Source organism: Hyalella azteca, unplaced genomic scaffold (genome assembly GCF_000764305.2).
Source record: "Hyalella azteca isolate HAZT.00-mixed unplaced genomic scaffold, Hazt_2.0.2 contig111, whole genome shotgun sequence".
In the NCBI taxonomy this organism is placed as follows: Eukaryota; Metazoa; Arthropoda; class Malacostraca; order Amphipoda; family Hyalellidae; genus Hyalella; species Hyalella azteca.
In genome coordinates this window covers 278,259-300,073 of record NW_025930472.1, presented here as the reverse complement: position 1 = coordinate 300,073, position 21,815 = coordinate 278,259, and the positions used below count along the sequence as shown (strand labels likewise).

At 41.5% G+C, this 21,815-nt stretch overlaps 2 protein-coding genes across 4 annotated transcripts; one reads left to right on the top strand and one right to left on the bottom strand.

Moving 5' to 3' along the window:
• Positions 1 to 8: 8 nt before the first annotated feature.
• Positions 9 to 1,937, top strand: LOC108674849. Its single transcript, XM_018162828.2, has 3 exons — positions 9 to 131; positions 385 to 581; positions 835 to 1,937. Exons 1-3 carry the CDS (start codon positions 115 to 117, stop codon positions 1,347 to 1,349), a joined length of 729 nt encoding a protein of 242 aa, XP_018018317.1. The 5' UTR covers positions 9 to 114; the 3' UTR covers positions 1,350 to 1,937.
• On the bottom strand, positions 1,852 to 21,551 carry LOC108674848 (protein ERGIC-53). Of its 3 annotated transcripts, none has more exons than XM_018162826.2 (12): positions 21,345 to 21,551; positions 18,382 to 18,536; positions 16,712 to 16,881; positions 16,165 to 16,264; positions 15,053 to 15,664; positions 14,089 to 14,223; positions 13,516 to 13,652; positions 12,653 to 12,861; positions 9,761 to 9,908; positions 9,434 to 9,578; positions 8,100 to 8,236; positions 1,852 to 6,780 (listed from the first exon to the last, which is right to left on the bottom strand). In XM_018162826.2, the coding sequence occupies exons 1-12, from the start codon at positions 21,508 to 21,510 to the stop codon at positions 6,744 to 6,746; spliced, it is 2,151 nt and encodes a 716-aa protein (XP_018018315.1). In that variant the 5' UTR covers positions 21,511 to 21,551; the 3' UTR covers positions 1,852 to 6,743. The 3 variants fall into 3 exon arrangements, with proteins under 3 accessions (XP_018018315.1, XP_047738736.1, XP_018018316.1); XM_047882780.1 differs by lacking the exon at positions 15,053 to 15,664 and adding an exon at positions 7,084 to 7,191; XM_018162827.2 differs by lacking the exon at positions 15,053 to 15,664.
• Positions 21,552 to 21,815: the final 264 nt, after the last annotated feature.

The following is a 21,815-nucleotide window of genomic DNA, read 5'->3' as shown; positions in this document are numbered from 1 at the left end:
GAGGCACGCTACATCGCGTTCACCAACTACACGTCGTGCATCATTTGGGTGGTGTTCGTGCCGCTCTACCTCTCCAAGGAACCCTCCGATGAGACGAGGATTGTCTCACTCGCCATGTCACTGTCGCTCTGGTAATTGTAATTGCATTGAGTGCTTATAGTTTAAGGAGTTTAATTAGATTACACGCATAGTCTTGCTTTTAGTTAATTGTTCAGGATGACGTTAGTCAGAGTATACAGCGCGTTAGGAAGTTAGGAGGAGAAGTGAATACTTCACACGTTTTAACAGATTCTTAAAAGAAATATTTGCTACTCCTACGCACTGAACTTATTTGTAAGAGTATCATAATCATATAATGAATATTCATTGGAGCTTTCTGCGCAGTGGATTTGTGCAACTGGGCTGTCTGTTCCTGCCCAAAGTTCACTTGGTGATTTTCAAGCCCGACAAGAACACGCGTGACGCGGTCATGAGTCAGCTGGACGGAGGCGGCGCCAGCAGCGGGGCAAGAGTGCGCATGTCGGGCGCCAACCCTCGCTCCGCCCCCGCCTCTGTCGTGTATCCCAGCAGTCCCAACCCACGTGAGCAAATCAATTGATCTTGAAATTGAGGAAATTCTGCAAATATTGACTTGTCTCTTTACTGAGAGTGAAGAATCGAGCCTTTGATTGGGCTTAATTAATTCGAATACATTGTTTCTTTCGTGTTTTTTTTTGTGAACTGATATCCTAATGAAATAATTTCAACACTTCGATTTGAGACTCGAACGAATACTTAACGATCAGACTCGATACGTAATGAATAACGTAACGGCTCACACATTCATGTCCACAGGTGCAGTCAGCATGCAGTATCCAGACGGCTTTACTTACAATTCACTCCGATATCAGAACCAAAACACGTCGCCCTACCACGGAGAGCGAGCCTCGGCCCTTAGCAGGACTTCTACAGCTGAAAAAAATGCCCAAGGTAGTCTGAAGCCTCAATTTGTGCCGCAACACGGTTATCCATACGGCGATGAGGCGCCCGGGTTATACGGTCATGACAGTGCCATGAAGCAACAGCATGAAGAGAACTCCAGAGGCGCGACTAAAGATAGCGACGTGGCAACTCTCGTGGCGCAGTCGTGTTCCTTCGCTTCCATACCTGAAGATTGTTCTCTGCCATCAGCACACTCGGTGCCCCAGTCCAGAGAGTCGTCAATGGGAAAGAAGGCAAGGAAGTCTAAGAAGAAGCAGTTGCTTGGAGCAGATGACGGCGAGTCTTGTGCAGAAATAGCGCCGCGTGGACTGGAGAACACCGCTTTCACAGCAACCCTTAATCGGACCGTGTCAAAGGATGCAACTTAGAACAGTGCTGCTTAAACTGTGGAACCATGCCCAGGTGGTATGTTTATTAGTTACTACTATTGGCTAGCGATTGTTACATCGCAAAAACGTATATTGCCTAACACAAGAAAATCTGACATCGATTTACAACAGTTTTCTACGCTAGCAACCTGTACGCAGCAACCCACCGTTAAATTAATTCAAACAGTAAACTCGCTGAACATAAGTGATATAAAATGCTGCATATTAGTGTTCAATTTGTTGTATTAATTGTACGCTGTAACTGTAAAGAACCAGCAAGTTGTACACAAGTGAGGGAAACACTGTCTGAGCATCGAGCCCAACAGAAATAGTTCGAAGAGATTTAAATGGTTTTAGATTTGCCAAATTATTCATAAATGATATATTGTAAGCTTTCGAACGGTGATGATTGCAAGTGCGTTTGCTAAATTCAATCTATCACATAACTGGCAAGTAAAAGTAATGGCATAAACGAAGGTTAAATAATGAAGTACGCAATGAATCTCCTTGCTTCCTAAGAAATATATTCAAGAAATTACAACGTCTTACAAATCTCTCTGGAGTTGAGAAATAAAAAGAGAAACTTGACGCATTCTAAGTCATCCCCATAAATCTGTACGCAATTGTCAATAATACACATTCATCATATAAAAACGAACAATTACTCGTGATGGAAGAAGGGCCCCACGATGCTTCACGGCGCCGTGGAAGACAAGGTTGAGTTTCCGGCGCACGCGCGCAAGACGCGCTAGAGGAACAGACGACAGCGGCGGCGACGTTGCTTGAACTTCTCTTTCTGTTGTATTCTCAGCATGAAAGTTTAGCGGCGAGTAAACAAACTTTTAGAAGTTGAAAAAAATAACACAAGAGAAACAAAAGATCTTTACATAACGTGATAACAATGAGAAAGACGCTTAAGAAAACTTTAATACCCTAACTAGTGCGATAATAAAAGTTATGTTCAGTCTAAAAGTCTAGGCACAAAAGTCTATGTTCCGTCAAATGCACAAAAGCCTATGTTCAGTCAAAGCCACAAAGGCTTATGTCCAGTCAAAGCCACAACAGCCTATGTTGTGGTCACACAAAAGCCTGCGTCACAAAGTCTACTGAAATATTACGACTTCGCCGGCCTAGACGCAAAGTAGACAACGAGAAGGAAGCTCGCACCGCACGTCAACTCAGGGCGCCGGAGGGAGACCGCTGATGGCTCAGATTAACTGGAGGACAGCAACTTTGAATGGCCGCTGTTTGAATATTTAAATGGCCGCTAAATGGAACATCTCTTGCGAAATTATTCAATCTCAGATAATAACGGCGAAAAAAAGTGTGGTATCAATTACAAACGAGCCAGGAGCAGGATTGCTTGATTCACAAGCAGCAGTAAAGTGAATCAAGCAGTAGAATTGAATCACAGCAGTAGAATTGAATGAGATAAGAAAATTTTAGAGTTAAAACTTAAAAAGCGCCGTAATTCCTGAACAACGATATTTTCTGCATGATAAATCCTAAGGTATTTAATACTATGACCCTACAACATCTGAAATTATTAACAGCAAAAGTCAAGTTTGGACAGACATATGATTTTGTGGAGCGTCAAAAGAAGGTTCTTCTTCAACTAAAAGAAAAAGATTAATCGCTAACAACTGCAGGCTAGTGGTCTTGACCGGCCAGCACTCTGAAGGTGGCAAGAAGGTTAGACGGAACACGATTCATGAGATGGAACATAATGGAAGAGCGAGATGGAAGATGATGTAAAAGTAAAATGGAACACCAAGAAAGTTAAAAGTTACAAGTACTTAGCACACGACAAGACACAAGAGGCCTCAGAGGGCGATGAGGCGTCATCTGCTACGTGTCGTCGCAGCGGTCATTGTCAGCAAGGATTATATCAACACATTTTGTGAAGCTCGTTTCAATAAGAAATATCAGCTGGTATCATTCTACAAGAATGAAGCCTGTCTTAACTCATGCGAGTCCCTAAATGTGAATACTAAATTAGTTTACAATTCATCATTACCTAAATACCTAACATTAAAACGATCAAGCTCGTTAGAGGGAAGGTACCAGGAAACTGGTGTTGGCGCTTCCATTGGATGAATGTTTCGACAAGGAAAACCAACACTGAACGCTCAAGAAAAATGCATACCTATTGATGTCGCGGCAACAGAATATAACAAGAAAATAAATTCCGCTGAATGCACTTGAGTTCACTAAAAAGCTCTAAAAATACTACATGATAGATACACTACTTGAGAGCAATAATCATTTGAGTTTAATCATGTGAACTTTGAGTCAATAAGAATAAAACATTCAAATTAATATCAAATTTCGGACGCGACTCCTGGCTCCGCTCGTACAATAGGCAGGAAGAGATTACAACAGCTCATGCGTACATCAATAAAAATATTCCATGAGTTATTGGAGTCGCAATAAATAATATCAGTTACGGTGTGACGTCTGAACCTCATTCAAGAGCATATATAGCGTACTCATTGATGAATCTTATTTTATAATCTTTCACACACTTATAATTTGAATTTTATCTGCGTATTTGAAAAACATATAATTACTTGTAGGGATATCGGGGTAGCGGCTACTCATTGCTTAGGATGAACTCAATACTGAGCGACGCTTTGGGTACTTCGAACCTCGTCTCAGGCGAACGCAATGCAGAAGAAGAAAAAAAACGAAGTTTCCCTTCACTCCCTTTGATAGGAAACCCCATTTCTTTCAGTAGCCACAAACACCAAAAAACCTAAGTACATTTTCTGCCAAGAATAAGGTACAAGAACAACCAATTATAAAGAATGACATCGCGGAACCGAGTGAACTAGACGAAGGTTTTCAGGAGGCGCCAGGGAGAGACCGCACTTAAGAGGAGACCATTTTAACGAGGAGGCAGCTCCTAGGGGGAAGACTGTTCTCACGTAGGAGACCACCCTAAGCGACGTCTGCAGCCAACTACGCCAGTGGCTCTCAAAACGCTGTTAACATTGATGCGCTCATAAGAATATGGCAAATTGTGCGTACATGGGGCATTTATAGATAACATAAGAACTTGATTTGAGGGAAATATCGCTACCAACTTGCCGTGTTGACAATATGTGGAAAAAAGAACAAATTTAATCGAAAATACCTATATCAATGAAAGATTAAGCATCATGACTCAAGCGATATGAATGCAATATCAGAAGATCTTACGTCAAGGTCACAAGTTTGTAAAAACCTTAAAAAACAAACACTAACAATCTAACCAACGTTGAGCACGAAAACTTATTTCAAGTGACGCCCAAGACCGACCTGACATCATCATGATAACTCTTCATCAGATACAATTGCACTAACGAAGGTATTATAAAAACTACGCATGTTGAAAATGATTTAAATTGAACCAAATGCTATGAAATGAATAAAAGGTCAACAATTCAGCCATGGATTTCATCATCATAAACGATACCAAACAGAGATAAACGTTTGGTGGGTCCGACACGTGTCTGAAGCCACGAGCGACAATTTTACATACATCAATAATACATTTTAAATGAGAGTATAATATTCCAACGCACTCACATTAAACGGATGCTTGCAGTCAAGCCTAACCCTAGCATTATGTAGCATTTAATGCAGTTCAGGTCCGCAGTCATAAACGTTTAGAACTCAGGCCTAAATATCAAGCTCAGTAGGTTGGCAGGGCTGATGTCTACTTATGATTACATTTCCAGACATTTTGCAATGGGTCCACGAGGAAGACAGTAATGAATGCAATGTTTCGATATAAAGTGCAATAAAATCTATTCAGTTTCATTCATATACACGACCAACAAGACATAACTTACTCTACGTAATACTAATCATAGAGAACTCAGGATCTAGCACACCATCACTGCAAAAAGAAAAAAAAAATAAATACAAGAGGACGGACATGTATAAAAAACAATATTATCTAAAATAATTCATATTTTTAATCTGGTGATATTGACAAACAATGCTTTCTGTTTCTGATGCGAAAAGTGCCGCCTTGACGCATAATCCCTGACCGCTTGTTCAAAGGAAATTAGTGTATGACAGAGCATGAGTTCTCGCATCTACCCTAAACCTTCCCAAAAACTTAACCAGACGTTAAAACTTTCAACAATCTTACATGTCAAATACGAAAAGCAAGCCGAGAAAACGATATGAAAACTCTCAAAAACGTGTCGTTGAAAGTTACATAGACTACCCAACAACTTCAACTTGAAGATCATGTCATGAAATGTGAAGATGCGGCTTAAAATTGCAAGTCTAAAACTTGAACTTAATAACCAAAGCGAGAATTTCAATTCAAGCGCTGCTAGGAACGCATGGTTGGCTACATTGCAGGAACTTGGGTTTGGTGAGACGACGCTACGTCTTCGCAGGCCTGAGGTGTCACGAGTAAAAGGTGGAGAAATTGGCAATGGAAGACGTTGACTGATGGAATAAACATATCAACGAACAAATTACTGTCGATACAATGCTCGGCCAGACAGCAACCTCAAGCGTTTGTCCCGTATAGAACATGCAATAACGCACTTTAGTAATTCGCTCCTATTTCAATGAAATATCAACGAATATCAACCGGCTCTCGCTTCAATTTTATGAATTAACTTCATGATAATAACAATCAATACATTCCGAAAGAAAACTTGGCAAATTCACAATTTTAGTTCGAGGATAAGCTAGCAGCACAGAAGCACAGTACAGCGATTCTCTGCGCCTACAGAATTTGAGAGTTACAAGGCCCGCCCGTACACAAACGCGAGGGACTGTAAATTAGGAGCCAATAAATTCAATTCTTTCCACATTGATTTCTTGGATGAGAAAGAAGAATGAGGATACAGCGAAGAGCATAAATGGTCTTCGTACGGCGCACTTCAAGCATCACGCTAAAATTTACAAGAGAATTCAAATGAACGCAGCGTTTGGTTTGCTGTCAATCGAATTGGACAATTTATCACTTAGATTCGATGTAAAAAGTAACGTTAAGCACCGAACTAAAAGAGGCAAGTAATGAAATAAGTAACTAAAACAAATAAATAATAAATCTCAAAAGATTTTTATAAATTAAAATAAAAAGTAATTCTCTCATTGCACCTTGTGTACCTAAACAACTTAAAGGCTGGAACCGCAACTGCTACGCGTACGAGATTTATGAGAATAACCAAGTTAACAATAAAATAAAAGATTTTCAACAATGGAACAGGTCGAGGCGTTCAGAAGTAAGTTTGGCTATAAGCAGCAGCTTCAGCGATCATGTCGCTAAGAAAGCAAGACTCGTCAACAACCATACATCGTATTCTCAAAGCATCAATTGACAGGCTTTGTGACGGGGTTTGTAAAAATATTCTGAAAATTGGTCTAGGAGTTCGAGCGATGCTAGTAGAACTTCTTGGCTTGTGCATCTCTGTTGTCTCTGTGGAGAGATGAATACTAATTAATAATAGCATAATTTTAGAGATTAACAGAAATGTATTCAACAGAGAGCCATTAATACATCTATAACACTAATTGTTTCGCCTTATAAGGCTGTAATTTTGTATGGGTTACGAAGCATGCATTAATGCACACGCGGATATTTGGAACACGATCAAGGTGTTAAGGGAATCATGAAGGAGCGGCGGAAATAATGACAGTTGGTGGTTAATGATGAAGTAGCGGGACAAATAATGATGGGTTGAGTAAATGATGGGTTTGGGGTGCGTCATCACTCGACTACCAGTGGAAATGCTCATGTCTGCTGGAGAAGAGGCGGGTGATGAGGCCGTCACCATCACTGCTTGGATCGTCATCACTACCAAGATTCCCACTACGATGACTCGAATTCCTGATTTCATAATTACAGTTGAAGATCAAGAAATATTCCATCCTACATTTGCTTTGGCTCACACCAAAGCAGATCAAACAATAGCATCTCAAGATAATCATAACGCGAAGCGATGTGTCTAGAAGAGTTTCCCTCGATTTTTTATACAAAACAGGCAAAATCTTTTTACAATAACCAAACTAGATGTTTCTCAAAAGATTTAACTAAATAATAATCATGGTTATTAAACACAACAAAATGCCAAACTCCTCCCTGACTTACAAGTCTTGGCTAAATTACAGAACTGTGATGAATGATACAGACATACAGTTTCAGGTGCCGTGCAACTGAGAGCTGCATACTCATCCATCAGCTTCAACTTGTTGACTCGTGCAGCGAGTCATTTGGATGAGCACAGAGTTGTCTCACTGATACATCATGTTGGCTGTAGCCTACATCAACTCACCGATACATCATGTAGCCTAACGCAACTCACCAATACATCATGTAGCCTAACGTCAACTCACTGATACATCATGTAGCCTAACGTCAACTCACCAATACATCATGTAGCCTATGTCAACTCACTGATACATCATGTAGCCTAACATCAACTCACCGATACATCATGTAGCCTAACATCAACTCACCAATACATCATGTAGCCTACATCAACTCACCAATACATCATGTAGCCTAACGTCAACTCACCAATACATCATGTAGCCTAACGTCAACTCACTGATACATCATTTAGCCTAACGTCAACTCACAGATACATCATGTAGCCTAACGTCAACTCACCAATACATCATGTAGCCTAACGTCAACTCACTGATACATCATTATGTAGCCTACATCAACTCACCAATACATCATGTAGCCTACGTCAACTCACCAATACATCATGTAGCCTAATGTCAACTCACCGATACATCATGTAGCCGATTATGCAGATTAGCTGTGATAGAGCTACTCCCACGAAGAGCCACGTGGAGAGACATGACGGACAGGCCTCCACCACTCCTCCCCGCTGCTGCTGCCCACCAGGCGCGCTTAAGGTGTGCTGCATGCAAAATTAATGACATCAATGCCTGCAACCTACTGGGGTTGACATGATATGAATGCCTGCCAACTAACAGCTAATGAATTAAACGTCTTGAGTAAAATGGAATGATATCATTACTCCACAAAGTTTGTGCTTAAGAATCACAGTACAGTGACCTTAACTCAACAATTAATCTATAGCTATTTGAGGAAGTCGCCGTTAGGAGATTGGCGCCCAACATGCATAAGTGTCGTCCTCTACCTTGAAGGTAAAGGACGACACTGCGACTACAGAGCAGTCACTCCTGTTAGTTACAGTTGATGCAGTATCTGTCTTATTGTGGCCGTACTCCACAGTATTGTGGCTTTGCCCAACCATATCGTCACCATACTTGAGCAGAGGGTTGGTGATCGTGTAATTGGACAATGCAAAAACCCTTAACAATGTGAATCACGAAGCGATATTCACTATTAAGGAAACTACGGTTGCTGAGGATTCGTTGCTCATGCTTAGGTTGCTCTTACGCATTCACATTGCCTGAACGGACGTAGAACTGGACTAGGCCACCACATCATCATCACACTAGAGTGCTGAAAACAATTATGGCTGGTCAGAAAGGGGCCCGTGGTTGGGGAATAGGAATATGATGGCCTCACTAGCCCCAAACTTTGCAAGCGAGAGCTTGAGGCGGGGGACTGCGTACCACAAAGGCAGGGCATCAGCTCAGCGTTGGATGAAGACGTATAATGATTAACATAAGGACACAGGCATATAATAGAACTCATCAAGTTTGAACTTAATTAAGAATCATTGAAGACGGTACTATGCACGCGTATACCGCAGCTCTGTAGTATCGCTAGCCGCAGGAAGTGCTATCACTAACAGAAAAAGGTTTTGGATGTATCCACCTTGATGTGGTTGAGGCCTTGCAGCGCGCTACTACCAACACCGCACCCAAGGTTGCATGTCACCTTGATGTGGTTGAGGCCTTGCCTCGCTACTACCAACACCGCACCCAAGGTTGCACGTCACCTTGATGTGGTTGAGGCCTTGCCTCGCTACTACCAACACAGCACCCAAGGCTGCACGTCACCTTGATGTGGTTGAGGCCTTGCCTCGCTACTACCAACACAGCACCCAAGGTTGCACGTCACCTTGATGTGGCTGAGGCCTTGCCTCGCTACTACCAACACAGCACCCAAGGTTGCTCGTCACCTTGATGTGGTTGAGGCCTTCGTTGAGCTCCTTAAGAGTGACGTGCATGTCGTACGCGCCCCCCACAGGCTGCGCCGACCCCACGGGCTGGCCAGCTTTGTTCAGCAGCTGCGTGCTCTTCTGGCTGATGTCCACCACCATGTTCCTGCAAATATTCAATATGTTACTTCAAATTTCAATCAAAATGTGTAACAAAGTGCAAATTTATTTCAAAATTGTTTTTGCTCATCTAAACAGTTGCAATAAACGTTAATTTTACTTTTGGAGTGAGCTAGTTTGCTCTCATACTGCGCTTAGCCGCTAAGGAGTGCGTTAGACGCGTCTCACTTGACATCTTTAGCAGTCTGCGCGATGTCTCGCTGTGTGTTGATGAGCGAGTCCACCTCGAAGCGGGAGATGGGGCTAGCGCCCCCCACTGCGGGAGGCGGGGGCGCAGCGCCCCCTGTAGGCAGCGGCACACCTCCCCCCGCCACGGCTATCATACAAAAACTTTTAAGTTAGTTAGTTTAGTGGCCAAATGTTTACTAGCGCTTCAGCTATTTAGCTATCTCGCACCGAAAGTCAAGATGAACATCACCATAGAGGTGGAAGGTCTCAATTATTCATCACCCACAAGGGGTGGAAGGTCTCGGATGTCCAGCCCGCTGAAGCTGGCTCGAAAGAAGCAGCGTTAGCATCTCAGAGAGACGAAGTGACAAGGAGAGACAGGTGAAAAGCAATGGAAACTAAGACACTCGAAAAAGAGGTCGCTTACACGGGACGTCGGCCGCCCGCACGAGAGAGACAGAGAAGAGAAATGTAAGGAATCCTACCTACATAATAACTTAACCCCACAACTGAGACCTGCAGTCAGACACCGCGAGCTCAGCGGTGGGGCGCTCAGGAACAATCCCTCTAGGAACGCGAAATCCCATAGGACTTTTGACGCGCACAGACACACGTCAGAAGTCCCCCCTGAGGGGCAAAAACTTTTAAGTCTATCAGGCTATCATACAAGTAGATTATGTACGATCCTGGCGTTATCGGTGACTAACCAGGAGGATATGTTCTAAAACGCAATAATGCTTTAATAAAAACAGAAATAACTTCTGGTATTGTAAGGAAACAGAGTGAAAAGTATCCATACATGACCAGGCTACTCAAATCAATTAGATTAGTAATTTACTTTACTAATGATGCGTACTTTGTACAGTTAGAATACTCCACACAATAAAATGACTGACGTGGAAGAAATGCTGGTAATACAGTGCCAGAAATGGCTGTACGACTGCCCAGTTGTCTGCAAATATTTTTTATTGCACAGAAAATATGAGATTTTAATTACATGAGGTTAAACTACGTTTAAAAACGGTTCCAACGCTATGCGAAAAAATAATGTTCTCAAAATATATGAGAAGAAATTATGAAAATTAGAAAAACCTAGGTGAAAATGGTTATAAGACCAAGATATGTTTTTCCGTTTGTGGATCACATACACTCATTTTAATAGACAATCTCTCCTCCTTTCGCCATAATTACCTCAAAGCATCTTCTCCCCACGCTATTTACCATATAATCCAGTGACTTTTGAGAAATTTTATCCCAAGAACGAAGGATAGCCATGCTCAGGTCCCTCACACATTGAAACTGGCGCTCATTTCGGTAAACATCCCTCGCCATGATGCCCCATAGGTTTTCAATGGGGGTTGAGGTCAGGACTAAGCGCCGGCCACGGCAACAGAGTAATATTCTGCTCTAGGAACCACATGTTTGCTGATTTTGAGGTGTGAATCGAAGCATTGTCTTGTTGGAAAACATATGATCCCTCATGTTTCTCATCGGCAAAAGGGAGAAGTTGGTAGAACAGCGTGTGCTTGTAGCCACGGAATCTTGTCTCCCATGTAAAATAGCTAGAGTTGATTTTCTCTTTCGGCTAAACGCCCTCCAAACCATGACCGAGCCACCACAAGATTGCCGCTTGGAAAAAAAATTTCAGGCACGCGGCCCAGTGATGCCAATAGCATTGCCATCTATCTGGACCATAAAGATTGAACTGTTTACATCACTGAAGATAATCTTGTGCCATCCCTTTACCAATAAGCAAATATTTTTCAGCAAATTTTTGTCGGTTGATAATATGCTTTTGTTGGAGCACAGGGGCATTTTTCCTCGTCATGTATTTGAATTTCTTCGAGTCATGCAATGTCTAACGGATGCGTCGTGCTGTCACATCAACTCCAGTGGCCAATTTTATAGAAGTAGAGGTAGCGTAAGTTTAAGAAGCCTAAGATCCCTGTTGGTTAATTTTGGTGTTGGTCCAGTGCGCTTTTTTCACCCGTAGCCGTCCGGATTAGCAAAAAATGATTGTGCAATGGGTTTTGAGCGTTTTATTCCCATTGCGATGTCCCGTTGGCTTCTACTGCATTTCACAAAGCCGAAAATCTGCGCCTTCTCGGCCTCAGTGAGTCTTGTCCCATTTGGTATATTTTTTACTTCGAAAAAATATAAGTGAGGACACTGAACTACACCAGAAGTACACCAGAAAGGCCCTAAATGACGAAAATCAATATATTTTTTATATTGCTGTACTTTTTAAAGTGAAAATATTACAGAAAGATATCACAATGGTGAAAAACCTGTCCTGGTCTTATAACCATTTTCACCTAGGTTTTTCTAATTTTCATAATTTCTTCTCATATATTTTGAGAAAATTATTTTTTTCGCATTGCGTTGGAACCGTTTTTAAACGTAGTTTAACATTGTATAATTTGAATCCCATAATTTTTTGTGCACCAAAAAATATTCGGAGAAAACAGGGTGGTCGTATAGCCATTTCCGGCACTGTATTAGAGGAGAAACACGGCTAACTAGTGACCGAGACGTCACTTGTTTCAAAGGACGGAATGACGCTGTACAATTAACACTTGATAAATAGCAGGATAAATAAAAACTAAAGTTAAATAATATAAATTAAGCTTAACCCTCTACCGACGTATGTCACTCTCCGGGAACACAACTTTCAACTTAAATTATATGTAAACTATTGAGTGTAGCAACTTGAGGACGTTTATACGCAACAGAGAACATTTTAAAGTTGTCGTACGTGGTGGCAACCATCAGTGCAAGTCATTTTGCGCTCACTAGAACGCATTCTTTTTGGGAAGACTTGTGACAATATTGCTCTGCTTACTCATGTTAGGCGGTAGAGGGTTAATATATGACACTAATGACGACACTAACCCAAGCCAGAGTGTACGGCACCAACAAGAGACAAGGTTCGCTCCTGCCGCCCGATGATCTCATCCATCTTAGCGTTGAGTTGTCGCATGGCGTCGTAGATCTGCGACTGTCCTGTGAAGATCTGCCGCAGCTCCCTGATGTCGGCAGCCTCGTACTCGTCGTCCTCGTCAACGTGCTGCTTACGAGCGTCAGGGTTCGCGGCAACGTACCTGCGGGCGAAGTAATGATGTCTTACATTCGTAGACTTACAGATGTCAATGCTATTCGTACCTAGCGCGAGGTGACCGAGAAAAGCGTAGGTCAAGGTCCAAAAAACAAACAACGCTATTCGTACCTAGCGTGAGGTGACCGAGAAAGACCTTGGTCACGGTTCATAAACTAGACACTTTTGCCCCCGTTTGCGGTATGATGAGTCATTCTGGCCCAGTATTATCGTAAAAATAAGCAGACGATATTCTGAATTCATGTTTTTTGATAAAGACCAACTGACTTTTCAAAGACGCGCACCCTTCCAGCCACACACAAACAGTAGTTCCTTAACCAAAGATGTTTATGAGGCTCAAGAACATGAGATTCCAGCACGCTACACTCAACCGTCTCCGGCTCTCTACACTCAATCATATTTGGCTCTCTACACTCAATCATATTTGGCTCTCTACACTCACTCGTCTCTGGCTCTCACTACACTCACTCGTCCCTGGCTCTCACTACACTCACTCGTCCCTGGCTCTCACTACACTCACTCGTCCCTGGCTCTCTACACTCACTCGTCCCTGGCTCTCTACACTCACTCGTCCCTGGCTCTCTACACTCACTCGTCTCTGGCTCTCTACACTCACTCGTCTCTGGCTCTCTACACTCACTCGTCTCTGGCTCTCTGAGTTTTCTCCTGGTACTGCTGGAACTCTCGCTGGTATTGTTCTTCCTGTTCCTTGTCAGTCGAGGCGGCGGCGGCCAGCTCGTCGGGACTACGCAAGGATGACACCAAGAACTTCAGAACCTGTCATGCAAAACAAGTAACACATTAGAACACATAAATCGTAAGCAGAAATCTCGCGATCGTAACGCTAAGCTTACGATTAAGTCTAAAAGATGATTCAAAACTCATGAAAATATCAGACGGGGATTGATCCCGTACATCGGGATCGGGCATTAGCAGATCAATTTTCAAGTTAATTTTAAAATTAACAAGAATGTACATAGCAGTTATTAGGCTACCAAATATCGATACAATCAAATCAGACAAGAGTGAACAATGGGCAATGTAGCGGCTCATCTCTCTGATGATGATGGCTTGAATTTAGCGCGGATCTATATGGTGATTATTCGCGCACAGTTCAGACTAAAATAACTGCTTTTAGAATTTATTGTCTCCTTAAATGCAGTGTTTTTCATTAAGGTGGAGGAACGGCAGACCGTCCCGAGCAGACACTCACGTCGTGGTCATCAGCCAGGCCCCCAGTAGCCGCTGAGAGGCCGAAGTAGCCCGAGGTGGGCAGATGAACGCCCTCGACGCGCGTGCAAATCTCGTAGTCCTTGTCGCCCGCGGTGAGACCGTTGTGCACCATCAACTGCACAACAGTTTGTGCATAACAATCAGGGCCTTTACTTTCAAAACTCGCTAAGTGAACGTAAGTACTTACGCTCTATTATCTTGTCTATGGTTGTTGGATTTTGCTTGAAAGGCCGTCAATGATTGGCTGATGAACTTACGATCTCTTAACTTTTTTTTAACGTATAGGCCCAGGATAGTATAACTGTACTAAAATATGTCAGGGGCTTATATAGGCTTATACGCTCTTGAGCATGTTACAGGTTAAACTTAGGCAAATATATGCTTATAAGGATAAAATATTAATAAAATCATCAGTAAAAGAGGTTCATTATGGAAATGTTTGAACTTAAAGCAAGGCACGTTATTAATTAAACACTGAAAACAGATTTGTTGAAGGCCCTCAAGGCAGAAAAAGTTAGTAGCCAAAATACTGATAACTGATACATTGAGTCTTGCTTTATTGAGAAGCGGCGAGAGGGATATTTAAAAAGTCGGATGAATGTAGCAGACTACAAGCTCATATTACGGAAGAAGTACGAATAAACAGACGATGAATCACTCAATGCATAACTCAAGTTCGAATTAGTCACTTCAATCAATTAGGAGGATGACTACGAACACAGCATCTGTGATGAGGTGAGAACAAAACGTTCAAGTTTGGAGGAAAGCTTCGCTCAAATCAAAGCCAGTGCGTTAAAATTCTCTAGACATAGACTTCAGGTTCAAAGCCGTGCTGAAACGAAGAAATATTATAAGTTAAGTATGAGTTATAACTCAAAATATGAGTCACACCACTCGTGAGGTAGGGCCACGGCACAACACGTCTCACGACAGGCCACGTCTACCGATGGCTTCGTCTTGCTCAGCTTGCTGTGTTTGGTGGCGATCTTCCTCCTTCGCCGGCGCTCGAGACGTCGCTTCCTGCGCAGCTTCTTGGCACGACTTAGCTTAGCCGCGTTAGACACATCCTTGCTGTCTGCAGTAAGCGACTCGCTCGTCGTGGGGGTTTCTTCTCCACCGAACCATCCCGATGATGGTTTGTCACTATTTGACGCAACATTGTCCACATTGCCAGCTTCATTAATGCTGGAATATAGCGACCTGGTGCCATCAACGGCCACCACTTCTTCATCGATCACATCGGTGGCGCCTGCATCTGACACAACTCCCATGCCTGGGACGTAATCCAAGTCCTCGTTCACGTATGCAGACTCAGAGTCGTAGTCAGGGCTTCGCGGCTCGAGCTCCTGCGCATCTGCAAACCAGGAGCCAAAAAACGAGCCGTGACTCTCCGAGTCTTGAGAAGTGCTTGTCTGGTTGGTGGAGAACTTGTACAGCAAGCTGGGGTGTAGGGGCTGTCCCATGGAGGATGGGTCGGTATGGTACAGGCTGTACATGTCAGCGCCCACTGCGTCTTCCAGTCCCAGGGCGTCCAAGTTCAGGTTTTGTATCTTCACCTGAGCGCGCAAGATCTCACTTGTCAGATATTGGTGAGTGCTTTTTTAAACGCAGTCTTATTACCATGATCAGAATTATTGACATAATGAAACTTGTACGATGTACAATCTAACAAATATTGATATAATATAACGTGTGGCCGCGAGGACTCGAGTATACCAGCAAGATGAGTGGCAGGGACAGTAAACATGGACCAGGACATGAGAGTGTACATAGACGCGGGTGGTCACTGGTCTGACACTGATAATATATTTCAGTAAAGAATGACTACAAGCCCGTGCTTGTAGTACACGTAACTCACCGTCAGCACGTGCTTGTAGTGCACGTAACTCACCGTCAGCACGTGCTTGTAGTACACGTAACTCACCGTCAGCACGTGCTTGTAGTACACGTAACTCACCGTCAGCACGTGCTTGTAGTACACGTAACTCACCGTCAGCACGTGCTTGTAGTGCACGTAACTCACCGTCAGCACGTGCTTGTAGTACACGTAACTCACCGTCAGCACGTGCTTGTAGTACTCTATCTTGGCGCGCACGGGATGAGGTTTGTTGCGGAAGTCTCGCAGGCAGCCGCCCAACAGCTGGCTCATGCCGTCGCTGCACGTGAACAACCGCGTCAATTACACAATATCTTTCAGATCACATATCTTATTGAACACACATCTCATAGATCATTGATCTTATCGATCATACATCTTATAGACCACACATATTTTAGATCAAAAATGATATACATCGATCGGTTCAGTGATATCTTGCCAGTGCTGCCTAAGCTTCCATCTTGGTGCCAATTTTATTAAGCCACAATATGAATTTACCGTTCACAACAAAATACTTGTAACCCCGAATACCCTCCTCCTAACTAAGAAGAAAATAAAATTCCCTTTGAAAGGAGAAACTTCTTGCAAAGTCGAGGAAATCAGAAGAACGGCGAAGTGACAAAGAAAATCAAGGCCATATCATCACAAGCCCAGGCTCAGTTATCCAGCCCATATCATCACAGCCCAGACTTGACACACACGTTGACGTAGTCTATTGACTCACTTCTCGTGGTCGTAAGCCTTGGTACCGTCGTTGATCATGGCCATGACGTAGGGGTTGTTGCGTTTGTTGTCATTGTCGAATGAATCGAAGAAAATACCCAAGCCATTCCACTTGTCCGAGCTGCCGAACACCGGACCTTCTACGCCGTGTGCTGTCGTGAACCAGAATGCCTGCACACAACAGAAAACGTCACGAAATTCACTAATTAATTTTAGAATTCGATGCACTGTCATTCATCAGATCATGCACTGACAAACACCATATACGAAACGCAGACTATATGCATTAAATATGGCCGAGATAACATCGTGCTGCATCAATGCAGCATTATGCATATAAGGCTTGTTTCTCTGTCAGCTGCATGGTGGCAATGTGTGTGTTGTGATGGTAGCAGAGGTTGCGGCTGATTGGCGTTTATACCGTTTCATCAATCGACGAACAAGGTGGCGATAAACTTTAAAGAATAAGGATGAAGCGAAAGACTAGTCTCTTTCTCTAGCTACAAAAACAAACAGTAAACATATAAGAACTGTTCTTATCAGCCAGAGAACAAGGTACAGGCGCCACACATCAGCTGACAAAACAAGGCACCCAACACTACAATCAGCGTGGGAGGGGACAGGTGTGTGGCAGTGACCACCCCACACACACCGGCCACGGCAATACCCAACTGTAGCAGTGATGTCGGCGCACACGTCGAGAATATTAAATTCGAATATTAAATGGCCACATCAAGCCAGTAAATTGAATATTAACACATAAAAAATACCAGCAAAAACTGCTAACTCATTATCAATTCGATTTTCATTTAGTTCCACAAAGTAGATGTCAAGACTCATGGGGCAGCGCGAGTCATTCCAATCGAAAATTTGGTCTTCATTTTATTCTGAATATGGTTTAGGCGAACATTTTCACGTGGTTCACAGAAACGACACGGAAACATTGGTTAACCCCATAATATAACAGCTCTTCAGAAAACGAATGATGTGTAAAATTTAAGAAACATGCCGGTCTCAATTTAGCATCCAAGGGAGACCCTTCATTATATTAAAATCTAAACTTTAGTTCATTTCAATGCAAGATTATATCAAGTTGGCTGAATTGATGCAGTCGAGACGATGTGAAAGTCAAGTTCTTTTAAATCCATTGCACAAAGTCACGAGTACAGAGAAGCTGGAATTAACATGAATGTTAGAGCCAATTATGGAGAGCTGAAAAGAGCTGCAAGACATCATCATCCACTGTACTGCATAAAACATCCTGCCGAACTAAATAGAATCCACGAAATTCATGAAATTAGACAGCATTACCGCAACATTAGTCACCGCAACATTAGACTAGATGGAGCTATGCAGATGCATATGTTCAGTCTTAAAATGCCTAGCAAATTACGGACCAGGCAGTAAGTCCAGCAGCTATCTCAATCAATCGTCAGTTAAGGGAATATCGGGTTACAAAGGCCGGATCCCTTGTGAATCAAGTCACGAAAAGTTCAAGAATCGGCAACAAATCATAGGCCTATTTCTTCAGTGCCGACACTTCTATTCTATTCTTATCTATTAGGGAAAGCATTACCGCAACATTGTTCTCACCAAGCATTCTATACAGCAAAAAAACAACATTGTTCTCACCAAGCATCCCATATAATATAAAAACAACATAGTTCTCACCAAGCCATCGGCGCCGACGCGCCCCCTGCCGTTGATCCTGAAGACGATCTCGACCTCCCACCACTCGAAGGAGGTCGGCTGCTTGCACCACGCCTGGCCCTTCTGACTGCGCAGCGACGGCGTGATACGCAGGCTCTCGCTGCTGGCTATAGCGTCTGCAGGGTGACAGAGATGTGGTGATACGCAGGAGACAGTGGCAACAAGAGCAAGCCAGATGATGGCATACTGTGGCAACAAGAGCAAGGCAAATTATGGCATACTGTGGCAACAAGAGCAAGGCAAATTATGGCAAGCTGTGGCAACAAGAGCAAGGCAAATTATGGCATACCGTGGCAACAAGAGCAAGGTAAATTATGGCATACTGTGGCAACAAGAGCAAGGCAAATTATGGCATATAGCCCTCACAATTTCTTATAGTATATATATATATATATATATATATATGTCAATGTGCGAGGATTATGAGAAAGGCAATACATTTTTGTTCTTAGTTTCAAGTTTTTTATTTCTGTTAGGAAACGTGCTTCTTCTATGCCAAAAATTTAATCCCCACCTAATCTCAATTTAACAAACAAATACAGTCATGAACAAGAAGTAGGATAAATTGTATAATATGAACAATAGGATTAAGACTTCTGTTCTACATAAATATATGTTTCCATCAATCAATATCTTGATTGGTCTCATTAGTTCTTCAGTCAATTACTGCTTAGAGGCGGTCATCAATATTGCATGTTTTCTGGTCTCATTAACTCGGCCATCCCATTACTGTTTGTATACATGAAAGTTTCCTGGTCTCATTAACTCAGCCATTTAATTACTATATATGTATACACAAATGTTTCCTGGTCTCATTAACTCAGCCATCTGATTACTACATGGATACATGAATGTTTCCAGGTCTCATTAACTCAGCCATTTAATTACTATATATGTATACACAAATGTTTCCTGGTCTCATTATTGAACAAGTCAATTCCTTACTTAAAGACATTGACAACTTTTGCAGCAAGCATGAATTTGAAAGCTCAATTTTTCATTCAATAGAAGGCTGTCTTTGATCTCTCATCATGAATAATTATGAAAAATTCATTAGAACATATTTCATTTCCTTCAAATTTCCTTTTCCTTTAAAGAATTCATGCCATTAAAATTAGCTTCCTTAGATACTGTCAACTGGGGTGATATCGTCAACAGAGTCACCCTGGTGGCCAAAGTCAAATGAGTCACTTTGCCCAACGTTTATTATTTTGTTTTGCTACCATTTGTTTCTGTTGTAGTGGTGGCCAAAGTCACCCCAGTTGACAGTATATATTCTTCAAATTTTTAACACCCTATGGCAAATTTCTTGCTGTATTTACCCTTAGTTTACTGTGAAAAATTTTATATCAACAGCAGGGGTTTTTTTTCCTTTCCAGCTTTTGAAACATTTCAGAGAGCAGTATTGAAACTCAAGTTTCAGATATCTTATTTTGATTTCAATATTTCAAATCTATTTGAAACTGCCCATAATGACTATAAACTCCTAGTTATATATACAACTGACACCAACCAAGCTACTATTCTTACAAGTTTGACTTGTCTACACTTGACTTTAACAACAAATGGTTAGTCAATTTAGCTCCTTGAATCAAATTGATGGGAACCTAGAATATTTTGCTCCAATTTTACAGCACAGTTTAATTAGCAAGTACCACAGCACTTCAGTTCCAGGGTTCTTCATTGCACCCACCACACAGTGACCTGAGTCACTCACCCCATTGCTTGTCAATAAATATGAAAAAATTAAAAATTCAAGTAGCCTGAGGATAGAATTTGCTGTAACTATTATTACTTGTAAAAATATAGCTTCAAACATTCCCTGCAATGTTCTTTTTGCAATTAATTTTTGATAGATATAAATATATACTTTTACTATTAAATAATGGCAAGAATGGAAGGAAAAATTTTTAAATTGTCATATGATAAAAATATGGCAGCAATTACATCAGAAAATTTAGTTAAATTTGAAATTTTTTAAATTTAATTGAGACCTTGGTAAGCTTATAGGCCCATTTTGAGAAAAAATATTTCTTTATATTATATTATTATTATTATATATAGAACTTTTTGACACACTTCAGCTGCCATGTGTAATGAACTAATGATACATCATTGCTGTTTGCTGTAGGAGCAGCAAAACATTCTACACAAGGTAAAATGTCATTCTGCATTCTGTCTGTCAATAAGTTTGACTGTTTGAGTGTATCTTACAGTATCTATATTGTAGAAACCTTGCAAGATTAAGAACACCATTATAAATCACAGATCACCCATGAATCCATGATACCTCTCCTTTACTTCAGAACTCAGAAGTCTCAAGCTGCCAAGCATAATGAAAGAATAAATTATTTTAAATAGGTCCAAATAGAAACAAATAATCCCTAATTGTATGTGAAGGCTTCAAAATTTAAACTAATCAAACAAGGTTGTGAACTTGTGATACTTTTTAATTGCAACTATTAACCCCTTTAGAAACTTGCCTCAATTCTTAACTAGTGTTGTGAATAAATTATATACCTAAATTACCTATGAAGATTGAAGAACATTAGGCTACAACAACAGAAAAACGTAAGACATACGTTCATAATCATATCTTGAGTTAACTAACTAAGGTTGGTAATCACCCAATTGTTCGAAGTATTGAAACTCCGAATCCGAAGAATGAAAGCACATTCAGAATAATTTACTCAAAAAGAAATTCTGCCATCAACATTTGAATTTTGAAAATTTTGAGTGGCAGCAGCCGGCAGTGGCCACAACCTAAAAAGTTCATTGCAACTGAATATTCAACGTCAGTGGTCGTAAAATTTCTACTTGGACTATTAGAATTTAATTTATATCCAACTAGTTGTACTTTGTAGTCAGTACCGTGTGCTTTTACAGTTAGCGGTGCGGTTTCTTCGCTTATTTGAAATACTTACTGCCACTATAAGTCCAGAAGGGCACTTGATTATCCTTCTGGGCCAAATAAGGGGATTTAAAACTGTATTTATACTCAAATCTTCGATGAGGGCTTTGTCCTAAAGAAAATTCAGGTATTGAGGCAATAAGGCCACATAAAACTACAATGAGCCGTCGGCACGACATCGCTACTACTTGTTGAGTGTCAAACTGGTTGGCTCACTTGGCTGCCTGACTCTCAAATCAAAACACACTACACGTCATGACATCGCGGAGAGTCAAAAGAGAAATGTTCAAGCTGCTATATAAAATTTTATTCTTACTGAAAAACATTCTTTAAACAAACTTTTGTTATATGCACAATATATTGAATGAAAAGCTTGACTGACTTTGTTGAAAGTGTTTCTTAATTTTGTCAATATTGAATTGAATATTATCTAATTATGTCGAGATAAATATGACAAGATTATTATTTTCAGAATAAAATTTAT

Bases quoted from the DNA above. Each gene is read 5' to 3' on its own strand.
- LOC108674849 (XM_018162828.2), top strand. The intron at 582-834 runs GTGAGCAAATCA...TCATGTCCACAG, and splicing joins TCCCAGCAGTCCCAACCCAC to GTGCAGTCAGCATGCAGTAT.
- LOC108674848 (XM_018162826.2), bottom strand. From the start codon at position 21,510: ATGTCGTGCCGACGGCTCATTGTAGTTTTATGTGGCCTTATTGCCTCA. The intron at 15,665-16,164 runs GTGAGTTACGTG...TTGCGCGCTCAG, and splicing joins ACTACAAGCACGTGCTGACG to GTGAAGATACAAAACCTGAA. The intron at 8,237-9,433 runs GTGACGAGCAAC...TTTTGCATGCAG, and splicing joins AAGGCCTCAACCACATCAAG to CACACCTTAAGCGCGCCTGG.